The 14,787-nt window shown below is 38.7% G+C and overlaps 1 protein-coding gene across 3 annotated transcripts in view; it reads right to left on the bottom strand.

The window, feature by feature from the left end:
- The window catches only part of LOC149214141 (uncharacterized), a 515,106-nt gene that overhangs the window by 238,836 nt on the left and 261,483 nt on the right, over nt 1–14,787 (bottom strand). For all 3 annotated transcript variants that reach the window (XM_089392204.1, XM_089392206.1, XM_089392205.1), the window contains 2 exons: nt 12,595–13,756; nt 12,031–12,390 (listed from right to left, as the gene is read on the bottom strand). In XM_089392204.1, the coding sequence (XP_089248330.1) occupies nt 12,031–12,390; nt 12,595–13,756 (1,522 nt within the window). The remainder of the gene's footprint in view (nt 1–12,030; nt 12,391–12,594; nt 13,757–14,787) is intronic.

Below are 14,787 nucleotides of genomic sequence, written 5' to 3'. Positions count from 1 at the left end.
TGGGTGTCCGTCTCATGCTTAAGGTTCCAAAAATCCTCTCTTAACAGTTTCGGTTCTTGTTGCCATTTGTCCTCCCAGAAAAGAGCAAGATCTCCTTCTCTGATTTCCCAAAAGCTGTTTTGTTGAACTAAACCTTTGTTCCCCCAGGCTTTATTCCAGATGGCAGAGCCTTTAATGTTACCAGACATCCTTATGAGATCAAAGTGATGCCAGGAGTTAGCATATTTTTCTTTCCATATGCTTGCCCATTGTGCCTTGGGATTTTTCACCCACCTCCACCAGGGTTTGGCCCTTAGAGCCTTACTTAGGATCCCCTGATCATCTAGGCCAAGACCCCCATGATTCTTGGGTTTACAGATCTTTTCCCAAGAGACCAAGGCCCACTTCTTTCTAGCTTCCTCCCTACCCCAGAGAAAGTCTCTTTGGATATTTTTGAATTGCTGTAGAACTCCCTGAGGGGCTGGAAGTGCTGATAGCATGAAAATTGGAATTGATTGGAGCACCGCCTTTGTTAGCACAAGTCTGCATGCCAGGTTTAAGGATTTGCTCGTCCAATTTTTTACTTTATCCTGCATTTTGTTGATCATCGGTTCCCAAATGCTTTTGTGCAGGGGCTTTGCTGTGAGAGGAATTCCTAAATACTTTGAAGGGAGGGAGTCCCTCTGGAAGCCTAGAATTCTGGAGATATTTCTTTGAATAACAATATGAGTATTAAAGAAAAAAATTTAGATTTGGAGAGGTTAACTTCCATACCTGAAGCCGAGGAAAAATCATACAGAATTTGTTTATACGCCCGAGCCTCTTTGACGGTGGGGATACCTTGCAACATGGTGTCATCAACAAATTGTTGATGAGTCAAAGCCTGGCCATTCTCCTTCAGTGGAAGACCTTGAATTTTGCCCATAACTCTGGCATAATTGATAGACCGGCCAAGACCTTCCATCATGAGTATGAATAGGAAGGGAGAAAGCGGATCCCCCTGCCTCAGCCCTCTTGAAGGAAGAAAAATCTCAGAAGGAGAGCCATTAACCAAAATTGAAAAGTTGGAGGAGGTAACCAATGCCATTACCCATCTGACCCAGTTGTGATCAAAACCAAACAGCTTTAGCACTTCCCTGATATAGGACCAGTTCATTTTGTCATATGCTTTTGCTATATCCAGTTGCAGGATCATACCAACTCTCCTTGTGCTGGTTAATGAGTGAACCACCTCATGAGCTTGAATAATATTATCCAGAATTTGTCTGCCTTCAACATATCCTGATTGTTCCCCCGAAATCAGAGCAGGCAGCAGAGGTTTAAGTTTGTTGGCCACAACCTTGGATATTATCTTGTATACCACATTGCAAAGTGCTATGGGTCTGTACCTATCTGGTGTTTGAGCATTTTCCTGTTTAGGGATCAGGGAGATGAAGGAGGTGTTGAGAGCTCTCAAGATAGTTCTGTTTGTCCTAGAGTCTTCCACAACATTCAAAATATCCACTTTTACAATATTTCAACACGCTTTAAAGAAATCAACATTGAAGTCGTTCGAGCCTGGTGCTTTGCCATTCTGCATTTCGTTGAGAACTTCATTGACCTCTTCTTCAGTCACTGGTGGGTTGAGGTTGAAATTGTCCTCTCTAGACACTAGCTTAGGTATATTCTTTATTAAGTCCTTGATATGATGATCTCTTTCTGGATTACTTTCCCTTGTTATTTCTCGGAAGTGTTGAACTAACACCGCCTTTATCTCTTCATGGGATTGTAGGAGCTGTCCATCCTCCTTTCTTATTGCAGAAATTCTGTTGTGTGCTCTATTCACCATGGTGGATTTGTGAAAAAAATTTGTGTTACGCTCTCCTTCTTTTAGCCATTGGGCTCTAGATTTTTGTCTCCAGGATATTTCCTCTTGTTTACACAAGTTCTCCCAGTCTTGGTGATGTTTCTCCGCTAGATCATTTTTGTCTTTATCGAAACCTTTCAAGATCATAGCTTGGTTGAGTTTCTACATTTTGTTTTCGACTGATTTCTTTTCCGCAAAGATATTGCCAAAATCTTTCTTATTCCATTCCTTAAGCCTCATTTTTATGTGCTTTAATCTTTTATGAAGCATGAACATTCTGGTTCCCTGAATCTGAAGATCTTATGCCCACCTTTTTTCAATATTACTGATGAAATCTGGGTGTGTAAGCCAAATATTCTCAAATCTGAAAGGTGTGTTTCGGGGTGTACCTATTCCCTGGATCTCCATTTGAATTGGCCAGTGATCTGAGCCTCCAACTGGAAGAACACTTGCTACTATTTCCATATCTAATAGCATTAGATCCTCAGAGATAATGAATCTATCTAACTTGGATGCTACCTGAGACTCCAAACCTCTCTTGTTATTCCAAGTGAAGAGGCCATTGTTAGTTTCCACATCCACTAGTTTCATATTCTCTGTAAAGATTTGAAATGCTAAAGAATCTTTACTTAGTGCTTTAGTTCCACCTTTTTTTCCGAAAGTGATTTTATCATATTGAAATCCCCTCCCAAGATCCAGGGTATTTCTGCATGTCTCTCCCTGAGATTCCCAAGGGAATCTGTCAGCCTGAGTTTCTCCTCTATTCTTTGAGGGCCATACACATTCGTGACTAGATAGGTACTCCTGTCCCCTACAATCTGAATTACTACTGATAAATAATTTCTTGCAGCCTCTGCATCAATTATTTCAATTCTTTGAGGGTTCCAAAGAGTGAGAATACCTCCTGCCGTATTCTTTGCTTTAACTTCTAGATATTCAAACCTACTGAGCCATTTGCTGTGTGGTTGTCTTAACTTTTGAATGGAGTATTTCGTTGCCTGGATAAAAATTATATCTAGAGCAGCCTGTTTCATTCCATTGCTAAGAAATCTCTGTGTTCTTTTATTGCCTAGTCCTCTAATATTCCAAGAAATAAACTTCATGATTAAATATTTATGAAGGAGTAACTGGTAAGATCTTTCATCTTACTTGAATCTTGTTAGGATATTCCGACGCATAGGAAATAGTTAAGTTCAACTTGGTCTAGTATAGAGTTAGGTATAGAGTTAGGTAAAGTGTGTTTCCCACTCTACATCAGTAGCTCATTCTACTTTTTTCTGCCTCTCATTTTTCCTGGATTTCCGGGTGCTAAACCCAGAGTAGATTTTATCATTTTCACTCCTTCGCTACTTAGCCTGCTCCTATTTTTAGCTCCCTCTGAACCCTTTTCCTAAGTTTTCCATAAATATAATTGTTGTATTCTATTGAGCTCCTCGTGAGGTAATGATTCTACCCCACCAGATGTACCCTGTATTAAGAATCCTTTCGTATCCAAGTGCTCTCTTTCCAGGATCTCCTGTAGCTCAGTTTCCTCTAGTTCCATTTCACTCTGAGTCATTTCTTGGTCCATCTCTAGTTCTGTATCACTCAACATAGTCCCTATCTGCTTATCATTTACCTGTGTTTGATCACGATTTTCTTCTTTTTCCTTCTCTCTCGTACTTCCTTCATTTGCTTGATTTTCTGTTGTTCTTTCTTCTTCCTCTTCCAGAACTTGGAACTGGTTCCGCCTAACCTGTTGTCCCTCCTTTTGTTGTAGCTTTTGCCCTCTTTTGCTGCCTTTTCCTTTATGTACCACCTTGTGAAAGCTGTCCGGGTCTTTCATTGCATTAGGTTTGCTTTTATTCTCTGTTTTGCCTAGAGGGCAATCCCTGAGAAGATGGCCATGTTCATGGCATCTATGACATCTGAACGGAATATGCTCGTAGTCCACCGTTTGAACCCACTCTTCATCAAAAACTTCCAATATAACCTCATCCGGAAGAGCTCCTGATAGATCCATCTCAACACATATCCTAGCAAAGGAAGTATATTTTCCCCTTCTAGTGGCTTCTGAAGCTTTGACAAACCTACCTATTTTATTGCCTATGGTAGCTAACGATTCAGGTTGCCAGTAGTCAAGAGGTAGAGAATAGAGTCTTACCCAGACTGGGACTGAAGTGAACGTTTCTCGTTCCGGGACAAAGTTCATCTTCCATGGCCTCATATAGAGACCTGCTGCTGCATAGAAGTAGGGCCCTCCTTCAAACACTCTGTCTTTATCCTCAATACTTGTGAACACCACGGTAAAGAAACCCTTTGACCCAAGGTGTAGCTCAATGCTCCCTTTAGGTTTCCAGTGGTATTTGATCCATGTTTGTAAAGCTTTTTCTGTGGGCCATAGTCCCATGAATTTGCAGATGATTGTGTAGGTTTGCATGTGCTCCCTGTGCGCTTGCAGAGCTGGATTATTTAATACAACTCTGGGTGTTATGTCAGCTTTGGGTTTACAAGGTCCCTTTTGCTTTTTCTCTTTTGTTTCCTGTTGTTTGTCATCTTCCTCCTTGTCTTTAGTGCTGTTGTTCTTTTTTATTTTTGCCGCTTCTTCCTCCTCCCGGTTACTCGTACCTTCTCCCGTGAACTTTCTGACTTTTTCTGGGGGCTTCTTGCCCTTATTGGCCACAACCTCCTTGTAGGAGGGAGGAGATCTCCCTCCTGAGCCTCCCTCCATGGGTGAGAACTCCCTCTGTAACTCATAACCCAGGTTCGTCGTTTATTTTCCCGCCAAATTCCTGCAGTGTCTCTTTTCTCCCCCAAAAGCTGAGCGGGCTTGGCCAAGGTAAGCATCCCCGCGACTAGTCCACGCCCTCGCTCGGGTTCGAGCACAAGACCTGACCATCATGACGAGTCCAACTTTACCAACCAGCTGCCTCCACCGACCTTGATTAGTGGAAGTTGTTACTTCCTCACTTTTATTGATAATTTCAATAGAGAAACTTGGGTTTATTTTCTAAAGAAGAAATATGAAACTTTTGCAAAATTAGGAAAATTCAAAGCCTTAGCAAAGAACCAAAGTGAGCGTCAGATCAAGGTGTTGAGATCAGATCGTGGTGGAGAATATGATTCGAATGCATTCCATGCTTACTGCAAACAACATGGAATTAGAACGCAGTTTACAACGAGATACACACCACAGAAGAATGGTGTAGCAGAGAGAAAGAACAAAACCATTATGAATATGGCAAGGAGCTTGTTAAAAGGAAGAAACTTGTCCAATGATTATTGGGAAGAAGGAGTTGCATGTTTTGTTTATGTGATAAACAGATCTCCTACAAAGAGTGTGATGAACAGAGTACCAACATGGTTAGGTATGTATTGTAGTGTATTTCATCTCAGAGTGTTTGGATGTGTAGCATATGCTCATGTGCCTAAAGAACTAAGAGGTAAGTTGGATGATAAAATTGAAAAATGCATATTCACTGGTTATACTGAGCAGTCAAAAGCTTACAAATTATATAACCTTGTCACCAAGAAGACCATAATCAACCTAAATGTTTTGTTCAAAGAATAAGAGTCATGAAATGGAAGTACAGACAAAGCAGTTGATGTATGAGTGCCACTAATGAAAGAAGAGGATGTAGCAAAAAAGGAGCAGCAAGGATCACAAGAGAAGACACCAAACAGAGTCACGTTGGCAAGAACTCCAAGATTTTCTGAACAACATGGATCTTCAAGTAGATCAACAAACCGAAATTCTCCCAACAATCAATCAGGTGATGAATCAAGCAATGGTAAGAGAAAAATGAGAAGTCTGAAAGATATTTATGATGATTTGGATGTTAGTTCAAATTTTGCATTGTTCTCATTCCAACCTTTTTCGTTTGAAGAAGCTATCAGAGATGAAAATTGGGTGCAAGCCATGGATGAAGAAATTGAAGCTATTGAAAAGAAGTAAATGAAATGATGAACGAGAAAAATGAGATTGATGATGATTTTACAGGTAAGCCTAATGATGATCTTGAGTGTGCAGACTACACGCAAAAAGCAACAGTACTTGATGATGAAAGTGAAGAGAAGGACACGAAAGTTTATGAAAACAAGGAAGAATGCATTAAAACCATTTTTCAGCATTGGAGTCAAGAAGAAATCAGATTTTGCTATCAAGAAATATTGCAACAAGAATATGAAGTGCAAGAAGCAAAGTGAAGTTCACAGTTTAAAGATGAAAAGTTGTGGCAACAGTTCATGAGTGAACGAATCTTTGAAGAGGAAGTTGTAAAAGACATTATCAGATTGTTTTTAAGAAAAAATTCATGACAGGTCAAAGAAAAATTGCAGCAACAACAACTAAAGAAATCCTACAGAAAGAAAGCGCAACTAAGAATGAAACAGTTTCGAGGATATAGAATTTGGAAGAAACGAAAAAAATGCAAAATTGTCAAATTTTTTAGTCATTGTAAGCCTAGTTGAGACTTACTCTCACATGCAAAGTAGTTTAAACTTAGAGTGGAGTTAACTGAGTCAAGTGTGAGTTAGTTCAACTTCAGTCTTATATTTGGTAAAGACAAATATAGCAGTGTGGAAAAAGTCCCGAAAAAATCGGGATTTATTCCTAAAAATGCGATTTTTTCAGCGAAAGGATTAAATCGGCCGATTTTTTGGCGATTTTTTCATAAACGAAAAAATCGCGATTTTATCGAAATACTCCCGATTAAATCGCGAGTCGATCGAAAAAATCGGCGTGAAATTTTTTTGGCTGATAAAAAGCCGCAAAGGGTTATTAACTCGGTTTAGTTTTTGCCATTTGGTTTGTGCGTTTTTCATTGCTCGCTGTGGCTGCTGTGGAGAACCGAGAGAACAAGGGTTTGCATTGTGCAAGCGTGGAGAGGAGCCGGATTGATAGCATTGCTGCATTTGCCAAGGTTGACCGTTGAACAATCTGCCGTTGAATAACTGTTCCAACTTCCAGTTCAACATTGCCGGTAGCGTAGATCCAATGTTAAATAATAAATCCTTTCCTGTTTAATATTTATTGCTTTTGATTTCTCAATTTTGTGGGTTTGAAACTTTGAAAATTTTCGTTGGAAACTTAAGTATTTCTGAAAGAGCCTGTGGTCTCACGGTTCACCAAAAAATTTACCTCAGGTCTGCAAAATGAAACCCGATGAGAAATAAGTTAATAACTAATAAATTAATAATTAATTCCTTGGGATTCTGGTTAGAATCGTTAGATGACTAGCTGTTTGAAGCTACAGTGAGTAGGCAATTACATTAATGCATGTTATAATTACTAATTAGTTGATGCTCGTCATGAGTAACATGTTACTCTTAATTTGTTGACATCATAATTAACTTATTAAGTATCAAATGATTAGCTAATTCACACCATACATAAGTAGTCAATTACAAAAATTTACTTTCTAAGTTTCTACATACCTAGGTTGGCTCATAATAGTAGTGTTTATCTGTTTAATTAGACAGAACTGATCATGGCAGTTAAATAACCAGTTTTGAACCCACAACTAATTGAAAAAGTACTAGAAGCCTGAAATGGAAGTATTTAAAAAAAAAGTTAAAACACAGTTGGATTATTGTCAATGGGTTCATAGTTCAGTGGTGAAGATAGTGGCATGTCAAAGTTAATAACCTCAAAAAAAATTGCAAAAAAAACATTACACTTAAAACCCTTGAAAGAAAATTCAATTAGGAGCAGAGGGTAGCCTTAGAAGGCTTGTGGCTTCGTAGAGAGACTAGGAAAGGTCTGCAGCCCTCAAAAATTCCCAAAAAAAATTGATAACTTAGGCCACAAAGGAGGAGGAGGGCTTGCCCTTTAAAAAATTAATTTGTTTCTCTTCTTATGAGGCCATATCCACCTGTAAAAACTTGTTTAAGAGATCTACGCCCTACCCTTCAAATCTGCAAGCAAACAGTGAAGTAAAATCCCAAATATATATTCACAAAATAAATAAAAAATATATACACAAGGGCTGAAAATTGAAATCACAGTGACAGTACCACTTTCATGCATTCTTTCCATTCAAAGAAAATGCGAAAACAGTGAAGTAAAATCCCAAATATATATTCACAAAATAAATAAAAAATATATACACAAGGGCTGAAAATTGAAATCACAGTGACAGTACCACTTTCTTTGCATTCTTTTCATTGCTAATTTGCTACTATTTTAATTTTTGATGGATCATTGCTAATTGAATTTGTTTCAATTTTTTTTGTGCCCAGGTTTAAACTTTAAATTCAAACTCAAAGTTTAAAACAAAATGCCGAGGATTTTGGATTCTATGTGGGAGTTTGGTGAGCCTGATGCTACACCCGAAACTGGGGGAGTCAATAGAATGTATTTGACTTGCAAGTTGTGTGGCAAACATATGTCAGGAGGCATCAACAGATTAAAATTCCATTTGGGGCAAATTCCGGGGCAAAATGTTGAACTTTGCACAAAACCAAGTCCAGAAATCATCCGACGGGCCATTCAATCATTGATGGATAAAGAGGACGGAAAAGACACCAGGGCAACACTAAGAAACCAACTTGCAGGGGGCTCAAGAGTGGGGGGAACTGAGAGTGGCAGTGCTTCTACAGCAGCATCACCTTCCTCACCCATGGGTACTCATCCTTCTATCTCATCTTTTTTTGTTCCTAGAACAACAGCTGGTTCACAACCTGGGATCAAATCATCAATGAAAAAAAAGGAAAAGGCAGAAGCTGACAAGTTGGTCAGTAGGTGTCTTCTATGGAGTGATGTTCCTTTCAACATTGCCAAGACAAACCCATTCTACCAGCCTATTTGTGATGTTGTTGTTGTCGTTGGCCCGGGGTACAAAGCCCCCACCTTTGCAGAATTGAGAGGGCCTCTTCTTCAAGATGAAAAGACTGAGTGCACTGCTAGATTGGCAGAGTTTAGGGCATCATGGGAGCACACTAAATGCACAGTCATGTCAGATGGTTGGACTAACCAGAAGGGTAGGACCCTTCTTAACTTCTTGGTTAGTTGTCCCAAGGGGACAATGTTTATGAAATCTGTTGATGCATCTGCACACATTAAAGATGCACGTACATTATGTGAGTTGTTGGACCTCTTCATTCAGGAAGTAGGCCCAAGCAATGTTGTCCAAGTCATAACGGACAACGCTGCAAATTATGTTGCAGCTGGCAAGATGCTTATGGAGAGGTATCCTAACTTGTTTTGGACACCTTGTGCTGCTCATTGCATTGACTTGATGTTGGAGGATATAGGTAAAATTCCTACTGTGAGGGATATTGTTGAATCATCTAAGAGCATAACAAAATTTATATATAATCATTCATTTGTGCTTAGCTTGATGAGAAAATTCACCAACAACAAATATTTGGTGTGGCCTGCCATTACACGATTTGCCACTACTTTCATATCTCTTCAATCTCTGTTGAATTCTATGTGGGAGGTGAAGAGCATGTTTCTCTCAGCGGATTGGCGTTCTTTAGCTATTAGCCACAAACCAGAGGGAGAGGGCATATGCAGACTAGTTTCATATGATCAGAGCTTTTGGGCAAGAGTAGAGGAGGTGTGTGCCATTTCAGAACCTTTGGTAAAGGTTCTTTGGTTAGTTGATGGAGAGAAGCCCGCAATGGGCTACTTGTATGAGGCCATGGATAGGGCCAAAGAAGCCATCCGTGCTTATTATGCAGATAAGGGAGACGAGGGGTTAGAGAAACAACAGGTCATATGGAGAGTGATTGATCAGCGATGGAACAATACCCTCCATCGCCCCATTCATGCTACAGGTGTCTACCTCAACCCTACATTTTCTTATGCTTGTGGTTTCAGATTTGATGCCGAGGTGATGGATGGATTCTTCAGTTGTGTCGAGAGGATGGTGTCATCTGAGCAAGAACGTGAGGAGATTTCTAAAGAAATGGAGGTCTATAGGATGGGAGGTGGCACATTTGGTTTTAACATGGTTATTAAGAATAGGACGACCAAAATGCCAGGTAAGCTTCAGTTTGTTTCAAACTTTCAAGTTTAGAATTTCAATGTTTTTTTTATGTCTCATTTTTCTTTTAACTTGTAGATGCTTGGTGGACAAGCTATGGTGCTAGAGTACCCCATCTCCAAAAGCTTGCCATTCGAGTGCTCAGCCAAACATGTAGTTCCTCTGGGTGTGAGCGCAACTGGAGTGTATTTGACAAAATACACTCCAAAAAGCGCAACAGGTAAAAACTAAAAAGATTTCAAATTAAATTTTTTGAATTCGTTTGATTAATTTTAATATTTAAATTTTCTAAGTACTAATTTACAATCTATGACCCTAATACAGATTGGAGTCCCAACACCTCAATGACATGGTCTACGTCTACTACAATCTTCGACTGTGGGTGAGACAGCGTCAGAAACCTACTGATGTGGAAGCCATCTCATTGGACAATATTGATACCACCGCTGCATGGAGAGTCGAGACTGAGAGGCCGATCTTGGACACGATCCTGGATTGGTTAGGTGTGGATCTAGAGGATGTAGTAGTTGCAGAGGAGGGAGAGCCAGAGATAGAGGAGGCGGAGAAACATCGGGGTCAGGAGGCAGTAGCAGAGCTAGATGACGATGCTAAGGAGGAGGTGACACCATCTAGGGTGGGCAGCAACAGTGGCAGCATAGCACAGAGGCCACCTCTTCCATCGGCTTCTAGAGGACGATTGAGTCCATTTCATTTTGTATCCCCAGGGGCAGGGTCTTCTTCCTCTAGAGGAAAAGGCAAAGCCATTCCCTATTCGCGTAAAAGGGGATGAGGATCTCAGTGACTGATTAGTGATTACTTGATGATTTTTAGATGTCTCATGATGTACATTTATTATATTTTTTGTTGATATTTTGACTCTTGAGAGTTGAGACTCAGACAGGCTCAAAATTCAGGAGTTGATTCACTATTTTGATATGTGATGTTACTGATGTAGCATTAGACTTCATATACATATTATATATTACTATTAGCTTTCTTTACATGTTTATGTGGAAATGCGTTTATTTGATGTTGTGGATACTCTAGATGTTTAAAAAAAATAAAAAAAAAATGAATAATTTTGTGTTTTTTTAATTTTGCCCACTTTTTGTCGACTTTTTCCAAAAACTCCCGACTTTGCCGAGTTTTTCAACTTTTGGACCCTTGCCGAATTAATCCCAACTTCGACATTTTCCACATTGAAATATAGTATGTGTTTGCATGATGAAGTTATTTTGAGTGACTAAGTAGTTGAAAAAATATAAATACCCCATGATGGGTTCATTGTAATCAAGTCAACTTTGTGTGATAGCTGCAACTGGTGTTATTGTGTGTGTGAATTTTGTGCTTTCCTACATTGCCTTTCCAACAAATATCCCAGCGGATCCAGTTCACCTTTCTGCACACTTCGATTTACATATGGCTTGGTTAGGAATGGCAATTAGGTTTCAAACCTACTCAACCAATCTTCCTCTTCGACTTTGAGTACTACAAATGTCCTTGAGTGGACAAGCCTCGGCCGCTCCTGTCCGACTGTCGGGATTGTAAATGACGGTGTGAATCTGTGTAACGAAATTCACCATTATCGTGTCATCCTGAAATCAGCCAGAACTAAGTCCTTTTGCGAACGGGTATCAAAAAAATTGATGAACACAGTTTGGCTCTGGTATCACTGGTTGGTTTTAGAGGTATGCAAAAGTATTCAACATTAGAGAAATAATGATAGAAAAAATAACTATACATACACAGTTTATGTGGTAAAGCTTTGATAATTTGTTAAAGATAGTAAAATTTATCACCAGTAGTGCAAGAATTTTATTATCTTACAATTGGCCTCTTCAATATTCCTATTTTACAAATATAATCACAACTTCAATCGTTTAGTTAACCATCATTTAATTTCAAAAAACCAACACTGTTAAAATCAACCCTAATATGATTCAGGCTATAACGAAGACGTTACAGTCGAAGTTCGATCAGAACTAGACTCCACCGTAGTAACACCAATCATTCCTGCAAATGAACCCTGAAGAGAGCCCAAAAATGATATTTGATGATTTATCTAAATTTTACTCAGATAAGGGAAGATTTTCCATTTAGTGGGAGACTAATCAACACCAGCGGTCGGTTAAATACATTACACTGAAATAAAGTTAAAATAGTATACAAATGTCGATGCAAAACAGTCTTGTAAGAAGAATCGCAAATTTTATGTCAAGAAGTTAGTTTGTTTACCTGAATCCCTCGCTGCTTCCAATCCTCAAAGCTGCTCGCAACGTACATTGACTCCACCAAGGCGTTGTCTAAACATCTTAACTGTATAAGCCCCATTTCTTTCCAATAATCAAGAATTGACTTAGCAAAATCACGGTTCTCGTCATAAAACCACAATCTTTGTTTGGCACGAGTGATAGCAACATATAAATGTTTTAATTCACTGCAGAGAAGATTATGTTTGCGATTGTCAAACCTAGGATACTTAGGAAGTGCTTTTTGATCAAAGTTGTTGAAGGCTTTCTGATCCATGAACTCATAAATTACCCTCCATTTGGTGGCCAATGGAGAGCTAGCAAAAAAGTTGTATAGAAGCACATCCTACAGAACACAAGAAAGAGAATATCAATTACAAAAACAGAAACTTACATGGCCGTACTCATCAGTGTTTGACTAGTCTACATAAACACGGGCATCAAGTTGTACATTCTGAGCCTCAGAATTTTATATATACGTCTTATATTTGCAAAAAACTGTATTCTTTCTTTCAGTGAAACTCAGAATTATGCAGAGAGAAGAAAACACCTGAAACTCAAGACCTTTGCATTCAAGTATTGTCAACACAAGGCCTTGTTTCCCAACTTGGCTAATCACTTCTTCCTTTGCGTGATCATCCCTTACCAGAATTGCCTGTTCAGCGCCAAATTCATATTTGCCACTTCCAACGTTTCCTCCATGGCCAAAAATTTTTGTAATAAGACTTTCGTCTTCATCAGTTTCAAGAAATATTGGAGCTTCTCCAAATATGAGACTTCTTTCTGCGCTCAATCTATCTACAGCTGAAGGAAAGAAATGATACAGCAGCTCCACAACACTCTGCGCTAGTTTAATTATTCCACTGTGAGTCCGAAAATTTTGGCTTAAATGAAATAAATCAGGCATGCCGATTTGAGATGACATTTCATTATTAACATCTGCTTCCAGAAACTCCCTGTAGAACACATTTCTAATATCTTGGAATCGAAAATTAACCCCTCTTGCAATCGTTTGGGCTGTGTCACCCGCAAAGACATAGCCCTCATGAAAATTAGAACATACATATTTGAACAAAGTAATTTGGGCCATTGTCAGGTCCTGAACTTCATCAACATAAATAAAGTCGATTTTCCGACCTAAATATGGAGTGGATCTTAGCTGACCATGCAAGTGGTTCACTATATCTGCAATGTCAAAGTCTCCATTCCTTTGCTTTTGCTTTTCATAATGCAAGAAAAACTCATAGATTGCTTCTCTCTGATTGGCATTTAACATAGAAACCCTACTTTCTGCCATCAGAATATAGTCTTCTCGACTCATCGTAAAGTTTGAAGATTTCATTGATATTAAACTACCTTTTATGTGTGATATAATTTCAGTGAATACCGCAGAAGAGTCGAGGCCTCTTTTTAAATCTTCACAGAAATGTGGCCAGTACATCGAGTTGAAACGTTCATAGCCGACTTCTCTTGTTCTCATAATTTCCATAAACGCAAGAGATTTTCCATGCATGGACCCCTTTTCACCATCAAAGAAATGGTATGGCACACTCCCATCCAACATCAAAAGGAACTTGTAGAATGTAATGACCAATGGAAAATTCTTCTCAGGTACATCTATGAAACTGTCAGGAATATCATTCATCTCGCCTAGGCGATCACTGCTATCATGCATAGCCGTGTTGGGAGCATGATCTTTTCCCAGAAGAGAACTACAGAAACAACAAATTCTAACATCAGCATATAATAATAGATAATGATTTGGTTATCCTTAATTTCATGTAATGATTTGGTTATCCTCAATTTCATGTAGACATTTTTATTTATATGTGCAACCAACCTTCCCAAAACAATTTTCAAAGCATGTATTAGCTCAGAGTTCCATGAATAATTTCCTTAAGTCACCAATGAAAGAACCTCCCCTTTTCGGTGTTCACTACAGAAGCTAACATTTAGTGGCACACATATGTAAATTCAAGCTACCAAACTCCCGGTTACTCATCAACAAAATTTACCATATGATGTCTAGCACCCCAATTTTGAGTCTTGAGTGTCATGCCAGGTGGGCTTGAGCTATAATGTACTTACGATGTCTTTCTCAGAATCCTAGTTGCTGCCCTAGCCATTGCTGGACTAAAGAACGAAAGTAATTGATCTTGATTTGTTTATGCTGTTAGAGTCATGTTTATGCTCCTTAGGTACCATGTGTGATGTCAGCAGCATGCACAATGCCTTATACACATAATGGAAAGAAGTTCATGGTGACTTCAAGGATGACAAAAAGTGACTTAAAGGAAAGAGATTGACTTGCATGTGTTAACTCAAAATCCTTTTATTTTATAGTTGCGTTAATTGAGTTGAGAGAAGTCATACAATTTAATTTAATAGGGTGGAAGATAATTGAGTTGAGAGAAGTTGTAGAATTTAATATAATACGGTGGAGGAGTTCTGGTCAGATTATGTTTTTCAATATTTTATTTTTCATTTTCATATAGTTATATAAATAGGAAAACAAAAAGTTGACACTTTTTTGGATGTGCCATTCTTAACTATAATTATGGCTAAAAGATTTGATTCCAAAGAAATCAAGTATTCATCTTTACTTGTATTATTCTTGTTTAATTTTTTGAAGCATTACATGGAATGTAAGCTGATATAAAGTTATGAGGAATTTACTTATGTAATTATGCATTTTATAAGATGTGGGTAAAAATGAGCATATAAAAAAATAAGGTGAATTTCA

The sequence above is a fragment of the Pinus tabuliformis genome, chromosome 1_1 (assembly GCF_031772625.1).
Source record: "Pinus tabuliformis cultivar Carrire ecotype Pingquan chromosome 1_1, CPIR1, whole genome shotgun sequence".
In the NCBI taxonomy this organism is placed as follows: Eukaryota; Viridiplantae; Streptophyta; class Pinopsida; order Pinales; family Pinaceae; genus Pinus; species Pinus tabuliformis.
Note: the sequence above shows the minus strand (reverse complement) of the source record. Positions and strands in the feature narration are given on the sequence as shown.